The sequence below is a fragment of the Lepisma saccharinum genome, chromosome 7, assembly GCF_977018435.1.
Source record: "Lepisma saccharinum chromosome 7, izLepSacc3.1, whole genome shotgun sequence".
Classification (NCBI taxonomy): Eukaryota; Metazoa; Arthropoda; class Insecta; order Zygentoma; family Lepismatidae; genus Lepisma; species Lepisma saccharinum.
This window is the reverse complement of record NC_139235.1, coordinates 8,574,722-8,593,830: the sequence shown is the minus strand read 5'-3', so window position 1 is coordinate 8,593,830 and position 19,109 is coordinate 8,574,722. Positions and strand designations below refer to the sequence as shown.

Sequence of the window (19,109 nt, the reverse complement as noted above, 5' to 3'; positions counted from 1 at the left end):
GAATACTGATATAAAATGACAAACATTTGGTTTGGAAATACAGTTGAACTTCTATTTTATGTTTTTCAGGGGACCAAGCTGAAAAGAAAAATGAAAATACTGTTAAATGTAGGAACATTTTTATAAGTTTTTGCTGTGTTGGGACTATCAAGATTGAATATATAATGTGGGAAAATGTAAACCCGGGAAACAGAAAATCGGGGTTGCACTGTATATATTTAGAATAAAAGTATGTTCTTAAGTATGGTATTTGTAGTGTATCCTCAGTATTTTGATTTGCCATGTAAAAATTTTTATCACGGCTATGAAATGTTTAAAGTGTATATTTTTATAAATGAAATATGTAAAAGGTGCCCAAATTGTGTCACACTGGAGTAAGGTTGATAAGGCACAATGTTCACAACCTTTTAAAACCTGTTCCAGGTTTAACATGTACAGTCACGGACACTTCTGCGTTGTAACAATCTCATTAACTTTCAATGTGATCATTACAATCCAGAAATGTCCGTTAATGTACATTAACATACCAACTCAATTTTTACTAAAGAGCCTTACGAGATCCTCCATAGTAACACATTTCTCGCTACTAACCAACAACAAGCATTTCAAATCGTGCATCAAATTGTAAACACATTGAAGCAGAAATTCTAGTGGCATGTTTGAATTAGCTGCATCGAATGTACCAATGAGTGTACTATGTTCGCATGCATTTCAATTGTAAGTAACTTCCATGTGATTATTTTATGGCCAAATGGGACAGCCGACACTAAATGTTAAATTTGTAAGGGATTAGAGCATTGTTTTGTAAGTCGTGTGAAATGGTAATTTCCAGTAATACATTTTATTCACTTCTCATAATATACCACTAACCTCTTCTGAATGAGTCTTAGATCTCTAAGATCATATATAAAACACAAAAAATATTTTTATGGCATATTTATTTTATAACGCTAAAAATGATGCACTGTTTCTATTAAATAATCTATCTTGTCATTGAGGTTGTTTGAATTTTTACGAGGGTCGTTCAAGGAAAAAGTTTCCCTTTTTTTTTTTGGAGAAAGTACGGGCCCGTTAAATGAAATAAAATTAGCAATGTGTTCTTTCGTCTTTCCTCTACATTTACACACAATGCAATGTTCGTGCAGGCTATCGCGCATGCACGGCATGTGATTAGCATGAGTCATGCAGTGAGAAACGTGCCCTGGCCATAAGGAGTAGCGAGTCATGGCGGAACAACGTGTTTTGGTGGTGTGGAGTAAAGAAGAGATTCGTTCTATGATCCGGTATGAGTGGGCAAATGGTCTTGCTCCTATCAACATCCACAGGAAGCTGGTTTTTGTTTATGGAGATTCTGTAATGGCAGTGTCAGTCAGGTTTCATCACGTTGGGTCCCACAACAACTCACTCACGATGCGTATGACATGTTGCTTGGATTCTCTGACCCGGTACCACAATGAAGGGAACAACTTTCTCTGCCGTATTGTGACTCAGGATGAGAGCTTCGTTCATCACTACACTCCAGAATTCAAACGGACATCGATGGAATGGAAACAGCCGTGAAAAGTGTTCTTCGTTCCCTGGAGCCCAAATTTTTTGCAGATATCTTTCAAAAACTTGTGCAACGATGGGACAAATGCTTGTGCCACCGAGGAAATTATGTTGAAAAGTGAGAAAGGACCATGCTACTTGGTGCAACTTGATTTTTGTCTGTAACTTAAGAAATAAATTTTTTACAACGTAGGGAAACTTTTTCCTTGAATGACCTTCATAATTATGTGCACATCTTCCTTTACATCATGTTCAATGTTTTCTTTGGCATGTGCTTAAAAGGAGAGACAGTCTGGTGGCAATTGGTGATTTGTTTCTATAACATGCTTCGTCAACCAAGAACTACTTTCTTTCCTCCTAATGTAATGAAATGTAATCAGATTGTTGACCTTCGTGACATAGTGGTTAGCGCAGTACACTACAACACCAGGGGTCGTGGGTTCGAATCCTGGCCTGGGTATTGTTGTTCTTTGTAATTGTCCCTTCATCAATTTCATCATATCATCAGTCACCTTCATCTTCGCAATTAGCCAAAAGTTGCAGAAAAGCAAACTACAATAATATTAAATCAATCCAATCAATCAAAAATGTAATGAAATGGATGATATTCAATGTGACGTCAGCGCTACAGAGCATGATGGAAAATCGGCAAATCCGCATGTGGTCCACCTCAGTCCGGCAAACTACAGCAAGCATGAAGCGAATCATATGCTGCGTGCATGAAAATGACCCGATGTTTAACATGTTTAATTGTATTATTGTAGAAATGAATTTCCTTTTGGTGAATTAATACGTTGTGTGCAGGTGTGTGTGTGTTGTGTGTGTGCCATTGTTTCTGTATTAATTGTGAGAGAAACATCATACATTCAGACAGTTTTGTCGGTGGTTAAGATGGCGAGATTTTTCCAATCCATGGTGAAATATGAATCATATTTTAAGGCAAGAACTGTGTTTATGGTATGACTTTTATGCTACTCTTTACATCAGCATGCTTTGCAACGCGTGTGGTTTCTGTACGATCTCTAATAACTTTAAAAAAAATGAAATGCTGCTTATCAATCAGCGGATGAGTATGCGTATATTTCAGTACATCTTCTATAGCTGTCTAAATATACATACGAAAAGTGATAATGATACGTTACGGCCTTAAAAAATATAGTACACAATTTTGTACTTCGGAACATTTCTATAAATTATTATTTTCATGAGACAAAGTTTGACTTTAATTCACTTTTTGTAAAAAAAAAAAATATTTTTTATTTTTTTTTTCATTCCCCTCCACCGGGAATCGAAATTTGGATCCTTCGGTTACAAGAGAATACCATTAGCCACTCCACTATCGGATACAGTTGAAGTCAGTGTCGAGACTCATACAACTTTCATATTCTTGTGGACAGTTTATTTTTCTACTTCTGGTTTGCAAATGAGAGCACAGAAAAATGTGCCAATGATTTTGAATCACCCAGTATTTTGTCACCTTTTTTAGCACAACTTTATTCCCATGTCTTTTGCAGGATCTGAGTGCCTCACCATCATCACCTAGCATGGAGGCAGGGAGCAAAGGGAACATAGAGTGTGGTGAATCCCATTCATTCCCATCACATCTCCCAACCCCTGACTTTGTGAGTTGCTCGATCAAGACAGAACCCCAGGATTTTGAATCCACTTTGCCTCGTGAAGAGAGACTCAACATTGCTTCGGAGTCAAACCCATCAACCATTCTTCACTCTGAACCAGTGGAGGAACATATGAGAATCGATAGACAAGGTATTCTCGGTGACAGCTCCTCGGAACAGTACTTGCAAATTGATGCTGGGACAAGTGCATTTGAGGAGAAAGGCCACGTGGATGCAAGTGATGATGGTGCATTTGAAGATAGTGGTGGTGGTGATGTTGAAATAGTACCTGGACAACTAATAAAGAGTGAACTGAAAATTGAAAATGAGGGCCCAGCTACAGAGGAGGAAAGGTAAGCAAATAATTTTGTTTCCACATGAATGAAATTGAGTATGACAATAGTTCATCAATAATTCCTTCGAATTTCCTCTGCAAATATTTTGATCGTTTGCAAAACTAGGAAGAAAAACACGTTTTTGTGCTCACGACGATAAAAAAAGGCATAATCGAAAAAAAAATGGTTAGCATAGATTAACACAGAATTGAATAAGCTAAATTCTGATAACTCGTTTTTATGTAGGTCTACTCATTCATTTTTAATTGGAATCCCAACTCAAGTATCTATAATTTTTAATCCGAAAGTAAATAACCTAATTCAATCAATCAGTCAAACTCTCTACAAATGAACTTTAGTGATGAAGTTTGAACAGTATATTAAGTGGGAGAGAATTTGAAAATGGACTGATTCAATGGTACCAAAGCAACCTGGTGACCTAAGTTTTTGTGTTATTTTTCTCATACTGTTTCTTCCCTAAATTTGCATTTTCAAAAAACAGGGATTTAAATCATTTATATAAAATTGACCCATGTTTACTCGTAGCTTCTTTTACTCCTGAAGAATGTAGGTGACGTAAAGCAATCAGTACACAATAAAACCTTGAAATTTCTTGTTTCCCACAGGCATCATGAACAGAAAAGAAATGGAAATAGGTAAATATGGAAAATGCCATGCGAACATATCTCTTATATTTTGCCTGAACACAAAAATAGGATTTAGGGACTCTTCAAATTAAAAATTTCAATCTTGTAATAATCGAGTAAGAGTCATACCAGTGACCATGTGTTCTTGTCATATTTGAGAAAAAAGTGTAAGAGGAATTCAGTTGAGTGCAGTGTTTGCATCGTCACTGTATGCTGCAACTACATTTGATCTAAGATAACAATTTTTTACTGCAGTGGAGTTTTGACAGATATGCCAACGCAATTGATCCTAGCCAAGTTTTATTTCCACTTGACAGGTTTGTTTCCAAGTTTTGAACAAAGGATGATGTCTGCTTATTGTCATGCTCATTTTTTATTATTTTAGAATATGTATATATGCGTATGGGTGAGTTTTTCAAAATATGGCACAAACTTAAGATTTGCATTTTTGCAAGTATTGGGAAAATTCAAATCTTATAAGTTGGTGCCATATTTTGAACCTTATTCTTAAGATTAGAAGCATGCATTAGTGGTAGCTAAACTTCTAAAGCTGAAGCCAAATACAGTGAACTTTAAATGGGTGATTACAAACATGGTTCATGCTGACTGTCTATCTATCTGATATTTTATCACTTTTGAGTGAGGGTGTGGATCCTATTTAATTAAATCCTCTATAAGGGTTTTGAATAACAATCAAATGTACCTGGTTGTGTAAAACTCTATAAATTATATTTAAGTGTGTTTTTCTGAGGATCAAATAAAACTAGAAAAGTGCACATCTCATAACTCAATTTGAGGATGAAACATCAGTAGTACACATTGTTTGGTCAAATATGCATTTAATGCATTTAATAAATGTACGTAAATAAGCTACCAACTTAAAAAGGTTGTATTAATTTTTGTGGCCGCTGCCACCACCCACTTAGGATCTTTTTGCTTCACTGTTGGGCTGATTTCCACTTCCTGTCTTTCCCTTTCATGCTGATACGAGTGTTGGTATAGCCAGTTTGTCTGCTACATTGGCAGTGCTGTGTTTCGTTGCTGCAGTAGGGGAAGCAAAATGTGATGCACCTGACCGTTGTCGATGTTTAGTTCATACGGAAATAACATAATTGCATATGTGTGTCTGATTTTGGTGTCAATTAACTTGTGCGATGTATACTTAACTGAACTTTTATGACTGTTTGTTGAACTTGAGGTGCTTTGCTAGACCGATATTTGGCTGGGATTGTTTAGCATCTGACAAGTGCTGTTATAAACGTTAATTGATGGTGCTGATTGATCTGGCAATGATCTCACTGGGCATCATATACCCATGGGTTGTCAAGGAGTGAGAGGAAATATCATTTGTATTTTTTGAGAGCACTGGCTATTAGGGAAGGTGTTACGGTCTGCCACTGGCATGGGAGCCCACTCCATCGGGTCGTATGGAAATCCCATCCATGTTCTAGTGCCACCTAACTTCCCAACCATTGAACTCCCCCAGACATCAACCCGTTTTCATACCCAACCGTACAGTAATACAGAATTTTGAATTGGAGTCTTATGAAGCCCTAGCCCTGCCAACGAAAGAGAATAACCCCCCCAAAAAATATGTCAAAGATAATTTTGAAATGGTTAGTTCCACTTTAAGTCACACTGCCCTAACATCCCAACAGAACACCTTCCCAAACAGGTTCAGATTATGACTTGGAACAGGTAACTGTAACAACTGTTGATAATATTAGATTGGGAAGAATTACTCCTTCCCCTTTTATTTTTACTACTTAGAAGACTTCCCATTAAGTCACATACTCTCCAGATTTCACACGTAACCTGATTTAACTTGACTAGGCTGGATAGATATTCACACCAAAATGCCTGAAACAAAGTGTTCACTATCTTAGTCCATTTCCCCTGAAAGGTTATGCAACTGAACTAACATCTTTAACCTGGTTATTTAAAACAATTGCATGAACTACTTGTTGACACCCAATGATCTCAACCCACTACCAGAATTCGGTTAACCAATCACGGTTTACACTTTTCCCCTGACAGGTTATGCAATTCATACTGCTAACATGCTGGTTGGGAGTTGTAACAATCTACTTGATCTATAACAAAATGGGTAGCGCGTTAAATTCCGTGGATCATGAGACCTAGAAGTTAGTAGAAAGTACAAAGTTTCTTTAAGTTGAAGCTTGTGACACTTTTGTAGTGTTGCTTCAGGGTTCCTTACGAACCTCCAAAATTGCTGTAATGCAACGCAACAATATAACCACTTACTGTAGTCGTAGCAAACATCAATCAGCATTCCCTAAAAAGGCACCTCAACTCAAGAGCTTTCTCAAAAATACTCATACACATAATAGACAAAGCAACAAACTACAATTAACTATGCTACTGGTACTAACTATATTACCTTTCAATTAGTTCGTACATGTGTAGATATTCATCATGGCTACATCCAGTATTTAGATTTTATCAGGTCAAAGATAACGCAACTCAGAATTTCAATTAATTATAATTTATTCAACAATAAAAAGCAATGTATGTCAATCTTCAGTATTCAACAAAGTCGCATAAAAATGCACTGACGAATTTTAAACAATCTGATTATCTTTATGCATACGTATATATATTACAATCTTGATTTATTGTCTCCCTGGTCTTTATTTCACCCTGCACAAACAAATAGAATCAAAACTCAATACATTAATTATGGGTTTATCAATCAAGTATGACGTTCAACGTCCCAATTATCCCTTATAACTACGTGTGTTACATTTTACGTAATATCCAAAATGTACTCTAGGATTAAACAATGCTACCTGGCTTGTATGTATGTATGTACATGTATTTGTGCCCGCAATCACGTGACGTGCCTGCTTTCCTTCCTGTCTCGTAAGTGAGAGGGTTACATAACAATTGGGATCACACTACCCAATTTCACTATTATATGCAGTTTAATGACGCACGTCAACATCAAGGTTCGTAACACGCTGTTCAACACATACCTGTAAACTGTTCATGAAGTTCTTATGGAGTTGCCACGTCTAAGAGTGAGTGATTGAAGCTTCGAGGTATTGAACTTCCGTCTCCAAGCCCCTTTTCTCAGCAACAGTAATTCAAACCATCAGACGTCTTGGACAAGGTAGAAAGCAAGCACCCCTTTAAACTTCATTCCTTCCAGATCGTCGTGGTTAGCTTCAAGGTAAATGTGCACGTCCTAGTACATTTGGCAACATCTTACACCATCGACTGTGTCCCTTCCTATTTCACGATCATGGTACAAAGAATGGTAATAGGTGAACGTGAAAGAAACAACGTGTAGACCTTTCCTTGCACACTCATTTCACTTGCAAAATATGCCCGCTAATACAATAAATGAAGTATCTTTTAGCAGACGTACTGCAAGCACCTGTAAGTGCCTGACTTACTTCAAGGCATTCTTCCCCCTTAGAATATTATAACGTGTTCCCCCCGTTATGATGCGAGGTACACCAGGAAATGTGTGTGCGAGTCGGCGAGTTGCTAACGTCAACTGCACTACATTTTGAATTCGCTGGCTGAAACAACCAGGAAACTATTTTACTAAACTCAAACGGAAGATGAATAGAGACAAGTAGCATCGAGAGCGAAGCACAAATACGACTAATGGCGATTTGAAACTGCGACTAATTATTTTACTTATTATAATAGCATAATAATCAACATAGAGTGACAAGTATCATACGTGCACTGTCCCCCTCCTCTAAAGGAATATCAAGATCAAAGCACAAACCTATGGCATGCACACTATATTGGTAGGAATATGTGAACAGCTTCTACTGAACAAGAGTATACTAACAAATATTTAATCTTTACTTTTATTGTACTCTCTGAACATAGTGACATGGATGTAAAATGAACAAGCTATTTGACAAAATAAAAGTATGCTGCAAGAATTGTTTTCTTTGCTCTTGTTTTACAGGCAACGTTAATAAGAAAAATCACCCTTGTTGCAACACCTATAACCGATCACGTGATCATCTTATTTTATTATTTTTATGATATACTACCTGCTGGCAATTACTCAGTACCCTGATACAAATTAGCATGATACCAATAACATCACATGACAAATTCTCACAGATTTACTGTTCAGTTTACTAAAATTACTTATGAACCTGAGTGTACAATTATAGTTCGAACTGTCATATCACTTTTGGCTACCTTAACACAACCTTCGTTAGAACACTGATGGTGTTATATTTTACATTTGTGTTTATACAAAGCAGATGAAAGCTCAACTTTCAGAAATATCATGAAAATAATAATCTGTCATTCAGAAATATGTATGCTGTTTAGCTGTCCCACCAGTTTACTCAGAACAGACGTGTGTTAGGATTAATCAAAGCGTACTTTGCCTGTGACTGTGAGCTGACACTTATCAGGCATGCTTTATAAAATACGTCCAAGAAAAGTCATGCTTTCTTAAAATACTTTTGTTTCACTTTTCAGAATTGGTGAGAAATATGAGAGCATTCCACTCTTCGATCTTTACTACATTCAATGAATTTTGTGACAAATATATTAGCCTAAATACCAGTAACTGCGTTTCACTTTGTACGCAAAATTGCGTCACTTCTCTGATGTAGGACACCTCAGTGCATGTGCACTGACAAGACCATATGTATGAGTTACATACAAGTGACGTGCTTTCTTAAAGTAATTTACCTCACTTTTCAGAATTGGCGAGAACTATTAGAGCATACCACTCTACCACTGTTTGCTCTTTATCACGTTGAACAAGTTATATGACAAACTGTATTTGCCTACATCTATTGCATATCACTTTGCACACGAAATGGCGTCGTTTCCTCAATCACGATCACCTGAGTGCATGTGCACTTAAGAGCACTTAAATTCTTGCTTATGAGAGTGGGAATCTTCAGAGAGAGCGAAACTATCGGGCAAACTGGTTCTTTCAGAAACCTTGATTTTGTCACCTACCTTAGCGACTAGTACCATCACTGATCCCCCAGCATTCCGTGCAAACGTCAAATCGCGCCTAACTTCAATCAGTGTTGCCAAGGCTCAAAATATAAATAGTGACCCTCGTATCAACTATAGCAATGCTTGGAAGTTTGGCATGGTTAGCTTGTACCATGGAGGTCGCAAGTTCTTTGGCATCTATGCTGTTGCGGCAAAAACATAGGTTAGCTTGTGTGCTGAGATTTTATTTTTTAAATAGCTTAGTCATTAGGCATCTGTGGTTTGGATGATTTGTTGAGCAGTGCCACTTCGTGTAAAATGCCTGCTACCGCTGTCTGAGTGTTGAGGGTTGGGTGCGTAACATGCTGCCTTCGCTGCCACACAGATGAGATCTAGGATGTGTGGTTCACAGTTAAGCATGTTCATTTTGTCGCCGAATGCAAGGAGATGCTGAACATGAATTCCGAACTTCCGCTCGTGACTGTAGCGTCATTGGAACCTCAATCGTTTCTTCTTCAGTGTCTTCACGACCGTCTCTTGGCCAGCCCAGATGGAGTCAAAAGCTTGGACAAACTTTTAATATGTCTCGTATCATGCTGTTATGCATTTTGTGTTTTTTTTTTAACAAGAATGTTGCTGGCACGTGACATAAGAAGTTGTTTAATGTCATAATTTTAAAGTTTTGTTTGTGTCGTCTTTAATTTAGGTCATAAAAGTTAGGTTTTTAGTGAGTATTGTCATTAGAATTAATAAACGTATCTCTACAATTTATTTGGATGCCTTGCATTTACTGGATTTTTGTCCAAAAACGATAAATAATAAAATGCCATTTATTGGTGGTAGAACTAAACCATTTTGACCATTTGACCAGAAGAATGTTAGTCTTTACTGTCATCAATGTAAAATTAAGAAAACTATTGCACTTCTTTGTTTTCATCAGTCAAAGATAGACAATGGCTGGGTTGTGCCAAATGGTAAGCGATGGAGACCTGGAAATATTCTTGTAGCAAGACAGTAGTGTTAGTAGTTTTGATTTGCGTTCCAACAGTGCTGAAAGTGAACTTGATTTTGCACAAGAAGAATTTACTTGTATTGCAAATAATGAAACTGAAGATGAAGAATTTGAAGAGTGAATTTTTGCTAAAGTGGGTCATAGTGATGTGTAAGACCTTGGTGGGAATTAGAAGGCATTTTTGGAGGGCAAAAAATACCCTTTACAGAGCAGTCAGGTGTTCAAAAGAATGTTGATAATGTTTTAGACTCTTTCTTGTTGTTCTTTGATGATGAGGCAATCAAGATTATTATGCATAAATTAAGGTCTCATGTTAGGGATTTGGAGAGGGGAAGAAATGTACATCTTTTTGCATTACTTACGCTAATGGACACAGTGCAGAAATCTACTCTGAAATGTTATATATGGTCAGTATGGTATGTGAATTTGTTCCAAACATTTCACTGCGTCTGAGTGTCTTCTTCCACAGAATTTACTGTAGCTGTGATTCTGTCCTTGAGTAAAGGTGGAACAGAAACACATTGTTTACGTATCCCCACAAGAAAAAGTTACAGATTGTAATGTTTTGCTGAATTGGAGAACACAAAACGCCTTCTGTTGCATAGACATCATCTTGTGAACGATTAACGTTAGTGTCAATTTGTGTACTAATAATGGTATCTAGCGGCAGTCATTCGACCACGGAGGTTCAAGTAGTGCAAGTTTCATTCACTGGCGGAACGTGATTGCACAGATACAAAGGTTTTAAAATCAGGTCATTCTTTTTTAAACACACTGTAGATTGGACTTTGCAAAAGCTCTGCTTCTTACACACAGATCTCAAATTCCATCTCCTCCATCACGTGGACGACTGTTTAAGAATCCACCACCGACGAGACTAACTGGTAGGCACTTTATTGAGAAACTACCTCCAACAGGGAGAAAAGCAAAACCACAAAGAAGATGTGCTGTTTGTATGATCCAAAGGAACAAGAGAAGAGAAACAATATACTGGTGTCCTGATTGCAAAGTCGGCTTGTGCTTATATTACTGTTTCAAACTGTACCACACAAAGCTCAAATTGTAAATTTTCGACAGTGATCTCCCTCTTCAAGTTAAGTGTAATATGAAGTGTTAGTTTTCGTCATTTTTAAGTGTTATTGTGATAAAAACTGTGTTAAGACAGAAAATGTTGGTTACTTTCGAACAATATAGTGATGTGAACAACATTCATCTAGAATGCATGAAGAAAGCATACATCACAAAAATTCACACGCATCAAGATAGAGGAAACTGTTTGTGAGTAACTCTGAAAATTTTATTTAAATGTATTCTCTAATTTTAAATATATAGAAATTTGTTTGATATAAACAGAGAAAACTGAAGTTGAGGAATTTAACTATCACTTGAGGTTCAGCAGGGAAGAGATTTAAATCCTGGCCGGAGGGTGTTGTATAGGCTTTCCAAATATCCAACACATTAATAAGCTAATATAACTAATACCCAAGTTTTCCTGATTTAACTGAAATAAAGGAAAAAGCATTTTATAATTCCTAATTCAATTCTGTAGGGGAAACATGTTAGAAATATTAAATATTAGATCACCCTTTGTATGCACCTATTTAAATACTGATTTATTGACCCAGTACCCAAGTAATTGTAGTGCATAATTATAGTCATTATATTTTTCAACATAAGTGGAGTAATATTTTTTAAAAAAATATTTGGCTGTGTAATTTCAGAAATTTTTCTGTGAAAGTCTGTAATTGTGTTTTAATTTGAAGTTGTGGTGGTGAAATGTATCCAATTGAACTTTCTTAGACCTTTTTTGATGTAAATTCTACTAGAGATTGGATATAAAAATTGGTTTCTTCCATCACATACAAAAGCTGTTAAAAAAGAAACCAAATTATTATGAACTTGAGAGAATGCTAATATTCACCAGTTATTTGGACCTGTACTTCATATTACTTCCCTCCACTGTACACACACTGCTCTCAGCATTTCTTCAGTCCTGGAATGACCTTTAGGTCCAGTAGGAAATTCTCCTTCATCTCTTCTATTGTGTGGAATCTATGACCTCTGAGGGTTGATTTTAACTTATGGAAGAGGAAGAAGTATGCTGGTGTCAAATCAGGGGAGTAGGCCGGTTTTGGGACAACAGGTGTCTGGTGATTTGCCAAAAACTCCCGGTAAACAGTCAAGGAATGAGCACGTACATTATTGTAATGACCATCCAGGACTTGCATCTGCAAGTTGTCCATCAAAATCATGTGAAATAAACCTATACTAATGTTCAGTTCAGCAACAACTTCACATATTGCGAGAGAACAGTTCGTTTGCATGTATGACTTTCCGCACCCTTTCCATGTGATCGATGTCTGTAGTGGTGGATGGCCATCCAGATTTGCGTCGTCCTCGATGGAAGTTCGACCTGATATGAAATGTCTGTACCATTCGTAACACCGTGTTTGAGACATTCCTCCCCATAGGCTTCATGTAACATGTTGTATGTCTCTCTGAAAGTTTTCTTGGTAGGGTAACTGAAGATTGCCATGGGAATTTAGCACACCTGCTCTCAATGCAATCTACTGCATTACTGCAGTTAGAGACAGCTTTGAAACTGGGCCCAGCTAATAACTAAGGACATAGCAGCACCACTGTCAGTTCTCTTCAACAAATTTATGCACAAACTTTACAAATGTAGTTTAGTTTCTTTCTGAACAGGCCTTGTATTTGTGCAGAATATGTAGACCTGATGCTTTTTCATAACTATTTTGACAAAAAATAGTTTTCTATCATGCAGAAATTAATATGCTAAGATTTAAAGTAAAACCAATTGCTGCAGACATTTTTTTTGTTCTGCTTTAATGGATTCTGTTTGAAAAGTAAATTTGAATTTTTGTATATTCTTGTCCATTAACCAAAGGGTTATAAGTTGTATACTGCTATCAAATTAAAAATTATGGACACCGCACACAGCGATGTCCATTGAACTGTGGAAACTGCAGGCTGTCACTGTGAGTCTGTGCATGCGGCATTGCCATGTTCCACATACATCGTTATTCCTTTGAATAAAAATCTCTTTTGCAATGTGAATTGACAATGATAATGGCTTTTAAAGACAAATGCAAGGAGTTTCAAATCAAGACCAATATTGTATTTGCAGAGCTACCTAATACTAAGAAAAAGTTGTTTCACAAAGTTGATAAGAACCTATTTTTTTACCAAATTTTAAAATCTGAAAATTAAGAATTATGTTTATTTTTTTCTGTCTGCTCCATATTAAAATTTCAATATAATCGGACCACCCATTTTTTATTTATAGAATTTTAAAGAGAGCGATTATTTGCAAACCTCCAAGAAACCTGCACTTTTTTGTTCTCACCACAATAATAAATCGAAGGCATACTTGATAAAGAAATTGGTTACCATAGATTGATGCAGAATTGAAGTAGCTAAATTTTGATGTAACTCGCTTTTATGTAGATCTACTGTGTTAACTGTGTTAAGCTTTTAATCATTAATCAGTGTATTTAGTGGGACTTGCTGCATGCCAGTGAAGTAGTGTGTGGAGTTGGCAACACTGCCTCAAGACAATCTCATTCGGCTGTAGTGAAACACTTGACCAAGGCGCGTGTGTGTGTTGCGGGAACACAATTTAGTTGTATATGTTAATGTGTTATGAATACAATCATGTATATTCATCAAATATAAGGATTCAACCAAGAAATAACGTCTACTGCATTCATACAAAATCAGTATGGTGAAACAGTTACGGCAATCGCAAATATACTGGTTAATTTTAAATTGGAGTCCAAACTCTATTATCCACAATTTTTAATCTGATAGATCAGTAATTCGTGCATCTTTTATCACAGCAGCTGTGGTAATTGTAAAAAATATTACTTGAATATTTCCCTTTTTTTTTTCCTCGCAATCAGTCACTTTACTTATATATCTAATATTAATATACAGGGTGTCATTTTAATGGTGCCCACAGACCACGGAAACATATAGAGGACATCAAAACAAACAACATTTCTCAGTAACATTTTTCTCGTTGGTGCGTCATTTCTGCACTACAGTCGTTCAAAAAAGTCTGTTTTGCCACTTGAATGCTGGCAACCACACACAACATTTAATTGCATTTGTGACGTCATATCCCGTTGTGAAGCGATGCATTCCAGGGTTGTCAGGAACACTCATATTCTGTGAAAAACGACATAGCTACAATCAGCCACATTATGTACCATAAAAGAAAACGATAAAACACGTTTTTTAACTTAATAGGAAGTAAAGAAACAATACGAAAAATTGTAGAAAGAAAATAGAATTCAAGGGGAAGTAGTCATATTGAATTTTGTCTCAGCTTACATGTCAAATATTTGCAAATCTAGTTACCAAGTTGGCATCTACAATTTAGTCTATCCACTTCGTCCTTCTGATACAAGTTGTCTGTGACACACTGAACAGATGACAAAATAGAAATGAAAGAACTCAAAATTCCAAAGGTAAACAACACATAATATAATGTATATTCAGGGCATTATGAGGCAAGTGACAAAAATGGTTGAAAAAACAGGGATATAAGTAGTAGTAATACAAGCTCTCCGACGACTGTGTTTATCTATGCACTGGATACGCATGTGCACTGTGAACAGGGCAGTATATTCGCTACCGATTCATAATTAGATTGTTACTGTGGTTGTACGTGTTTTAGGCGTAATGTAACAACGTGAACCTTGGATACTTCCGTTATCAGCACAAAAGTACCACAAGGCATCTGGACACAAACCTGTAGATATCAACCTTGCAACGAGATTTGCAAATATTGGACATGTAGCTGGGCGTAAACAGCCACATGTAAGCTGTAAGTCCAATAAAATGTATTATTGTTGATATTTGACATGTAGGCTGAGACAAAATCCGATATTGACAATTCATTTTGAATAAGTTTTTACCATTTTTCATACCGTTGGTTCACTTCCCCCTTCCCCTGATATGACTGCTGATCTTCTGGCTTGTAGACTATGATGTTCGGTCTACTGGAGGCGTTTCTCGATTCCTTTTACACCTAATCATGTGGTTGATAGTTTGTCAAATTTCTCAAAATTTGTGTGTTCCTTGCAACCCTGCTGTGTGCTGTTTTGCTGCAGGAAATGACGTCACAGATACGATCAAATGTGTGTTGGGTTGCCAGCATCCAATGTATAATGCTTAAATTATACGTACACTTACCTCACTTAAAATACAGCACATTTTGTCCTGAATGCTGATTCATTTTCATATTTTTTTATTCTTTTCATTTTGGTGTATATAGTTTTTCTTGTATGTACGCATTGCTTGCATTGTAGAATTATTTTCTTGTAGTTTACGGTTATTACAAGCATAAGATATCAGTTTAAGTGCGGATATCATACTCTACATTAGGTATGTAGATGATGTGCTAATTATTGCTAAAAATGAGAACACCATGATGCACGTATTTAAATTGTTAAATGAATCACATGGTCGCATAAAACTCACTTGTGAACCCATGAATAACAATGTAATTTCTTTCCTTGATCTGAAAATTAAGACAACTAACACAACAATTCAAACATCAGACCATAGGAAAAAATTAGCAGGGGAAAAGTACATCCATGCCAATACAGAACATTCTTATATAACAATGGATAATATATTTTTATTTTTTTTCCTGAGAGCACAAAGATTATGTTCTAATAATAAGGATATTTACTAAAAATGAAGAAGAAAGGCTTTTTAATATAGAAAATGGCTTTCACACTAACAGAATAAACCAAATCAAGAAACAAGTTGCAAGAAAACTAAAGGAAAAGAGAAACACAGACAAAGATGAAAAATCTGTTGAAAAGAAATTTGTGAGCTTTCTATTCCACAAGGGATTCTCACATAAAATTGCAAAAAAATTTTAGAAGTTTTAATTTCAAAATTGTTTTTAAATCACCAAGAAGTTTGAAATGTACATTTAATGAATTCAAAATGAGAAACTCTCTACCAGATGTGGAAACCACAGGAATATATAATATAAGTTGTTCATGTTCAAAGGATTATGTAGGTCAAACAACAAGGAAAATGGCAATAAGATGGCACGAACATGATTTGGACATTATAAATCTAAACCCAAAGGTTTGTCAGCTCACATCGTCGAAGAAAAGCATTTGATGAAAAAGAGAAGGGTTTTAAAAAAATTGAAGGAAAACATAGAGTTGAATGTCTGAGAAGCTTCGTTCATTGAATAAGAACACTGGAATAAATTAAATAATAAAAATAGTAACATAGATCCAGTATGGAGTTTTCTTTTTCACAAATGGAGTAAGCCACCATCTTTAAAATTTAATGTAACAGAAAACATCAAGAAACTTTGTGAAAACAATGATGACTTTGAATTACCTGATGATATTTGGGATTCATAATTTTAAAAAAAAATTATATGATCAAAATTTTTTATCTGGAATAAAAATAAAACAGATTGCTTCTTTTCACAGTTTGGTTGCTATATTACAACAATGTAACATTGACAACATCCCTTATATAAGGGATTATTTTTGTTTAAAGAATTGCTAACCATTGTTATAACTGTATCTTTAGTCAAGATAAAAATAAATGTCTGATGAAGGGAGCGTGTGTTCTCCTGAAACGTCACAACGAAGAACTGTTTTCTTATGCTTCGAATAACCGTAAACTATAAGAGAATAATTGGTGTACATATATTTTAGTTCCGAGTTTAAAAAAAGTAAGGTTTGGGTGGCTGCTCAACGAGGGGCCCTATTTGTTTTAATACTCGATGTACAGTCATGATGCTCGCTGGACAATCAGTAGCACTGGGTAACTCCTGGGTTGTGTTTTCACGCAATGATGGCATATTTGCAAACTACTGTCTTCAGTGCGCGACAGTCTCTTTCTGGCATTACATATGGCCTACCCGTTTTTTTTTTTTTGAGGTTGTACCTTCATGTGTCCACTTCCCAATCATGTCACTAACAGGTGACTTGAGCACATTGAGAATCCTGAAATGTATGATAACTAGACCGTGTCACTGAGCACCTTTGACTTACCCATTCTGTTCATACTACTTCTCACTGAACAAAGCATAGCTCCATGCACCTTTTATACTTGTTGGTCAGGTCATAGTCACCTCTAGAGGTCAGTTTACTAGTTAGAGAAAGTGTCTGTATACTTTTTATCAGATAGTGTAATGCAAGGATACTAAAGAGTATCCAAATTACTTGTTCGTAGGACAGTCTCAAAACTGAATGAAGGAAATTTGAAGCAAACTTCAATGACGGGAAGTAGAACAGCTATGGTGTGTCCTGCATCATGCCTATTTTTGCCTTCATTGATTTATTTGACTAAGATCCCATTTATCTGTACTCATAGAGATAGAACATTCCTTCTCAGATGTTGCTAACATTGTTTCCTTAGTTTATTGTTTTGATTCTAGTCTCCCTGTTGTTGGCTTTCATAGTATTTGTAACAGGTCAGAACTCCCCAAACAGATAGTGTATGCACATGCACATTTGTAAGTGTATTGCATATGCACACACTCCCACAAACATATCAGTCATAGTCATATTGTTGTGTCCAGATTGTCAGTCTTTGTTATCTGATTTAGTGTCAATACAGTGAAGTGGATCCCCTTATTATCTGTAGGTCACTCCCAAGTAACCTATTACATGAAAAATTTGGTGAAAATTTGGATTTTGTTTTTAATATATTAGTACTATTGCTCCTGATATTAGATCATTTCATATGTCCACAACTCCATCATGCTCAAGTTACATGTGTTACTTTTGTTTTGTAACTTGTTTAACAACTCTGCACATACCTCGCTCTCTTGTCTGTACTACAAAATTCCTTCTCCGAATACTCATTGAATAGTCTTTTGAAAAAACATGGTTTAAGTAGTTTTAGCTATAATGAAATATAATTGTGAAGTTTGTTAAACTTTTTCAGTTTAAAATGTGTAAGTACTCCAATCTGCTTTCAGGTACTTGTTGAAAATTCATGGAATGGAAAGTGGAATTAACGAAGGATATGTAGATATTGATAATCAGTTACATCGAGAACATTCTTCAGGTATTAAAAATTTGTTGCATGAATGTAACCCACAAGAAATCACATGTACACCACAAATCTCAGAAGAATTTGCAGTACATGGTCATAGAATGATTGATTGTGAATCTACTTCAAAATTTAACAGTAATGCAGAAGAGCTTTCTAGCCCTGTGCCCCATAGAAAATCTTTGTATTGCAATAAATGCAAGAGGACATTCTACCGTGAACATGACTTTGTCAACCACATGAGATTCCATGCTAGTGAGAGGTCATTTTTATGTTCAACATGTAACAAAACATTTACAAGGAGGAATGCTCTTAAATCACATTTAAGAGTTCACACTAAGCCTGAGGTATTTGTATGTCCAACATGCAACAAATCGTTTTCAAAGAAAGGCATTTTAAAAGGTCATTCATTAATTCACAGTGGAGAAAAGCCCTTTGTATGCCCTATATGCAACAAACCATTTACAAAAAAAAGTCAGCTTAATGAGCATACGATAATTCACACTGGACAAAAGCCCTTTGTATGTTCTATATGCAACAGATCATTTAGAACAAAAAGTCAGCATAATAAGCATACAATAATTCACACTGGAGAAAAGCCATTTGTATGTGAAACATGCAACAAGGTATTTGCAAGGAAAAGTGAGCTTAAAGATCATACATGGATTCACACCGGAGAAAAGTCTTTTGTATGTGCAACATGCAACAAAGCATTTATCAGGAAAGACTACCTTCGAAAGCATTCCAGGGTTCACAGAACATAGGGTTACCAAACGTTCCCTTTTTCCTGGACATGTTCTACGTTTTAGCTTTATGTCTGGCATCGAGGAGCAATAAAAAAAAATCATATATGTCATACATTTTGAATAACATTTAAGCTTCTGCAACCATTTCAAGTTATGCTAATTGCTGAATATTTGGGTACTAT

At 36.0% G+C, this 19,109-nt stretch overlaps 1 protein-coding gene across 9 annotated transcripts in view; it reads left to right on the top strand.

Annotated features, from left to right (window-relative positions):
• The window catches only part of LOC145989714 (uncharacterized), a 100,543-nt gene that overhangs the window by 9,820 nt on the left and 71,614 nt on the right, over nucleotides 1-19,109 (top strand). For 7 of the 9 annotated variants that reach the window (XM_083124969.1, XM_083124968.1, XM_083124971.1 and 4 more), the window contains exon 3: nucleotides 3,063-3,517. In XM_083124969.1, coding sequence (XP_082981095.1) covers nucleotides 3,063-3,517 — 455 coding nt within the window. Of the gene's footprint in view, nucleotides 1-3,062; nucleotides 3,518-10,930; nucleotides 11,377-18,107; nucleotide 19,109 lie in introns of those variants that run through there. The other 2 variants (XM_083124967.1, XM_083124973.1) reach the window with 2 other exon arrangements.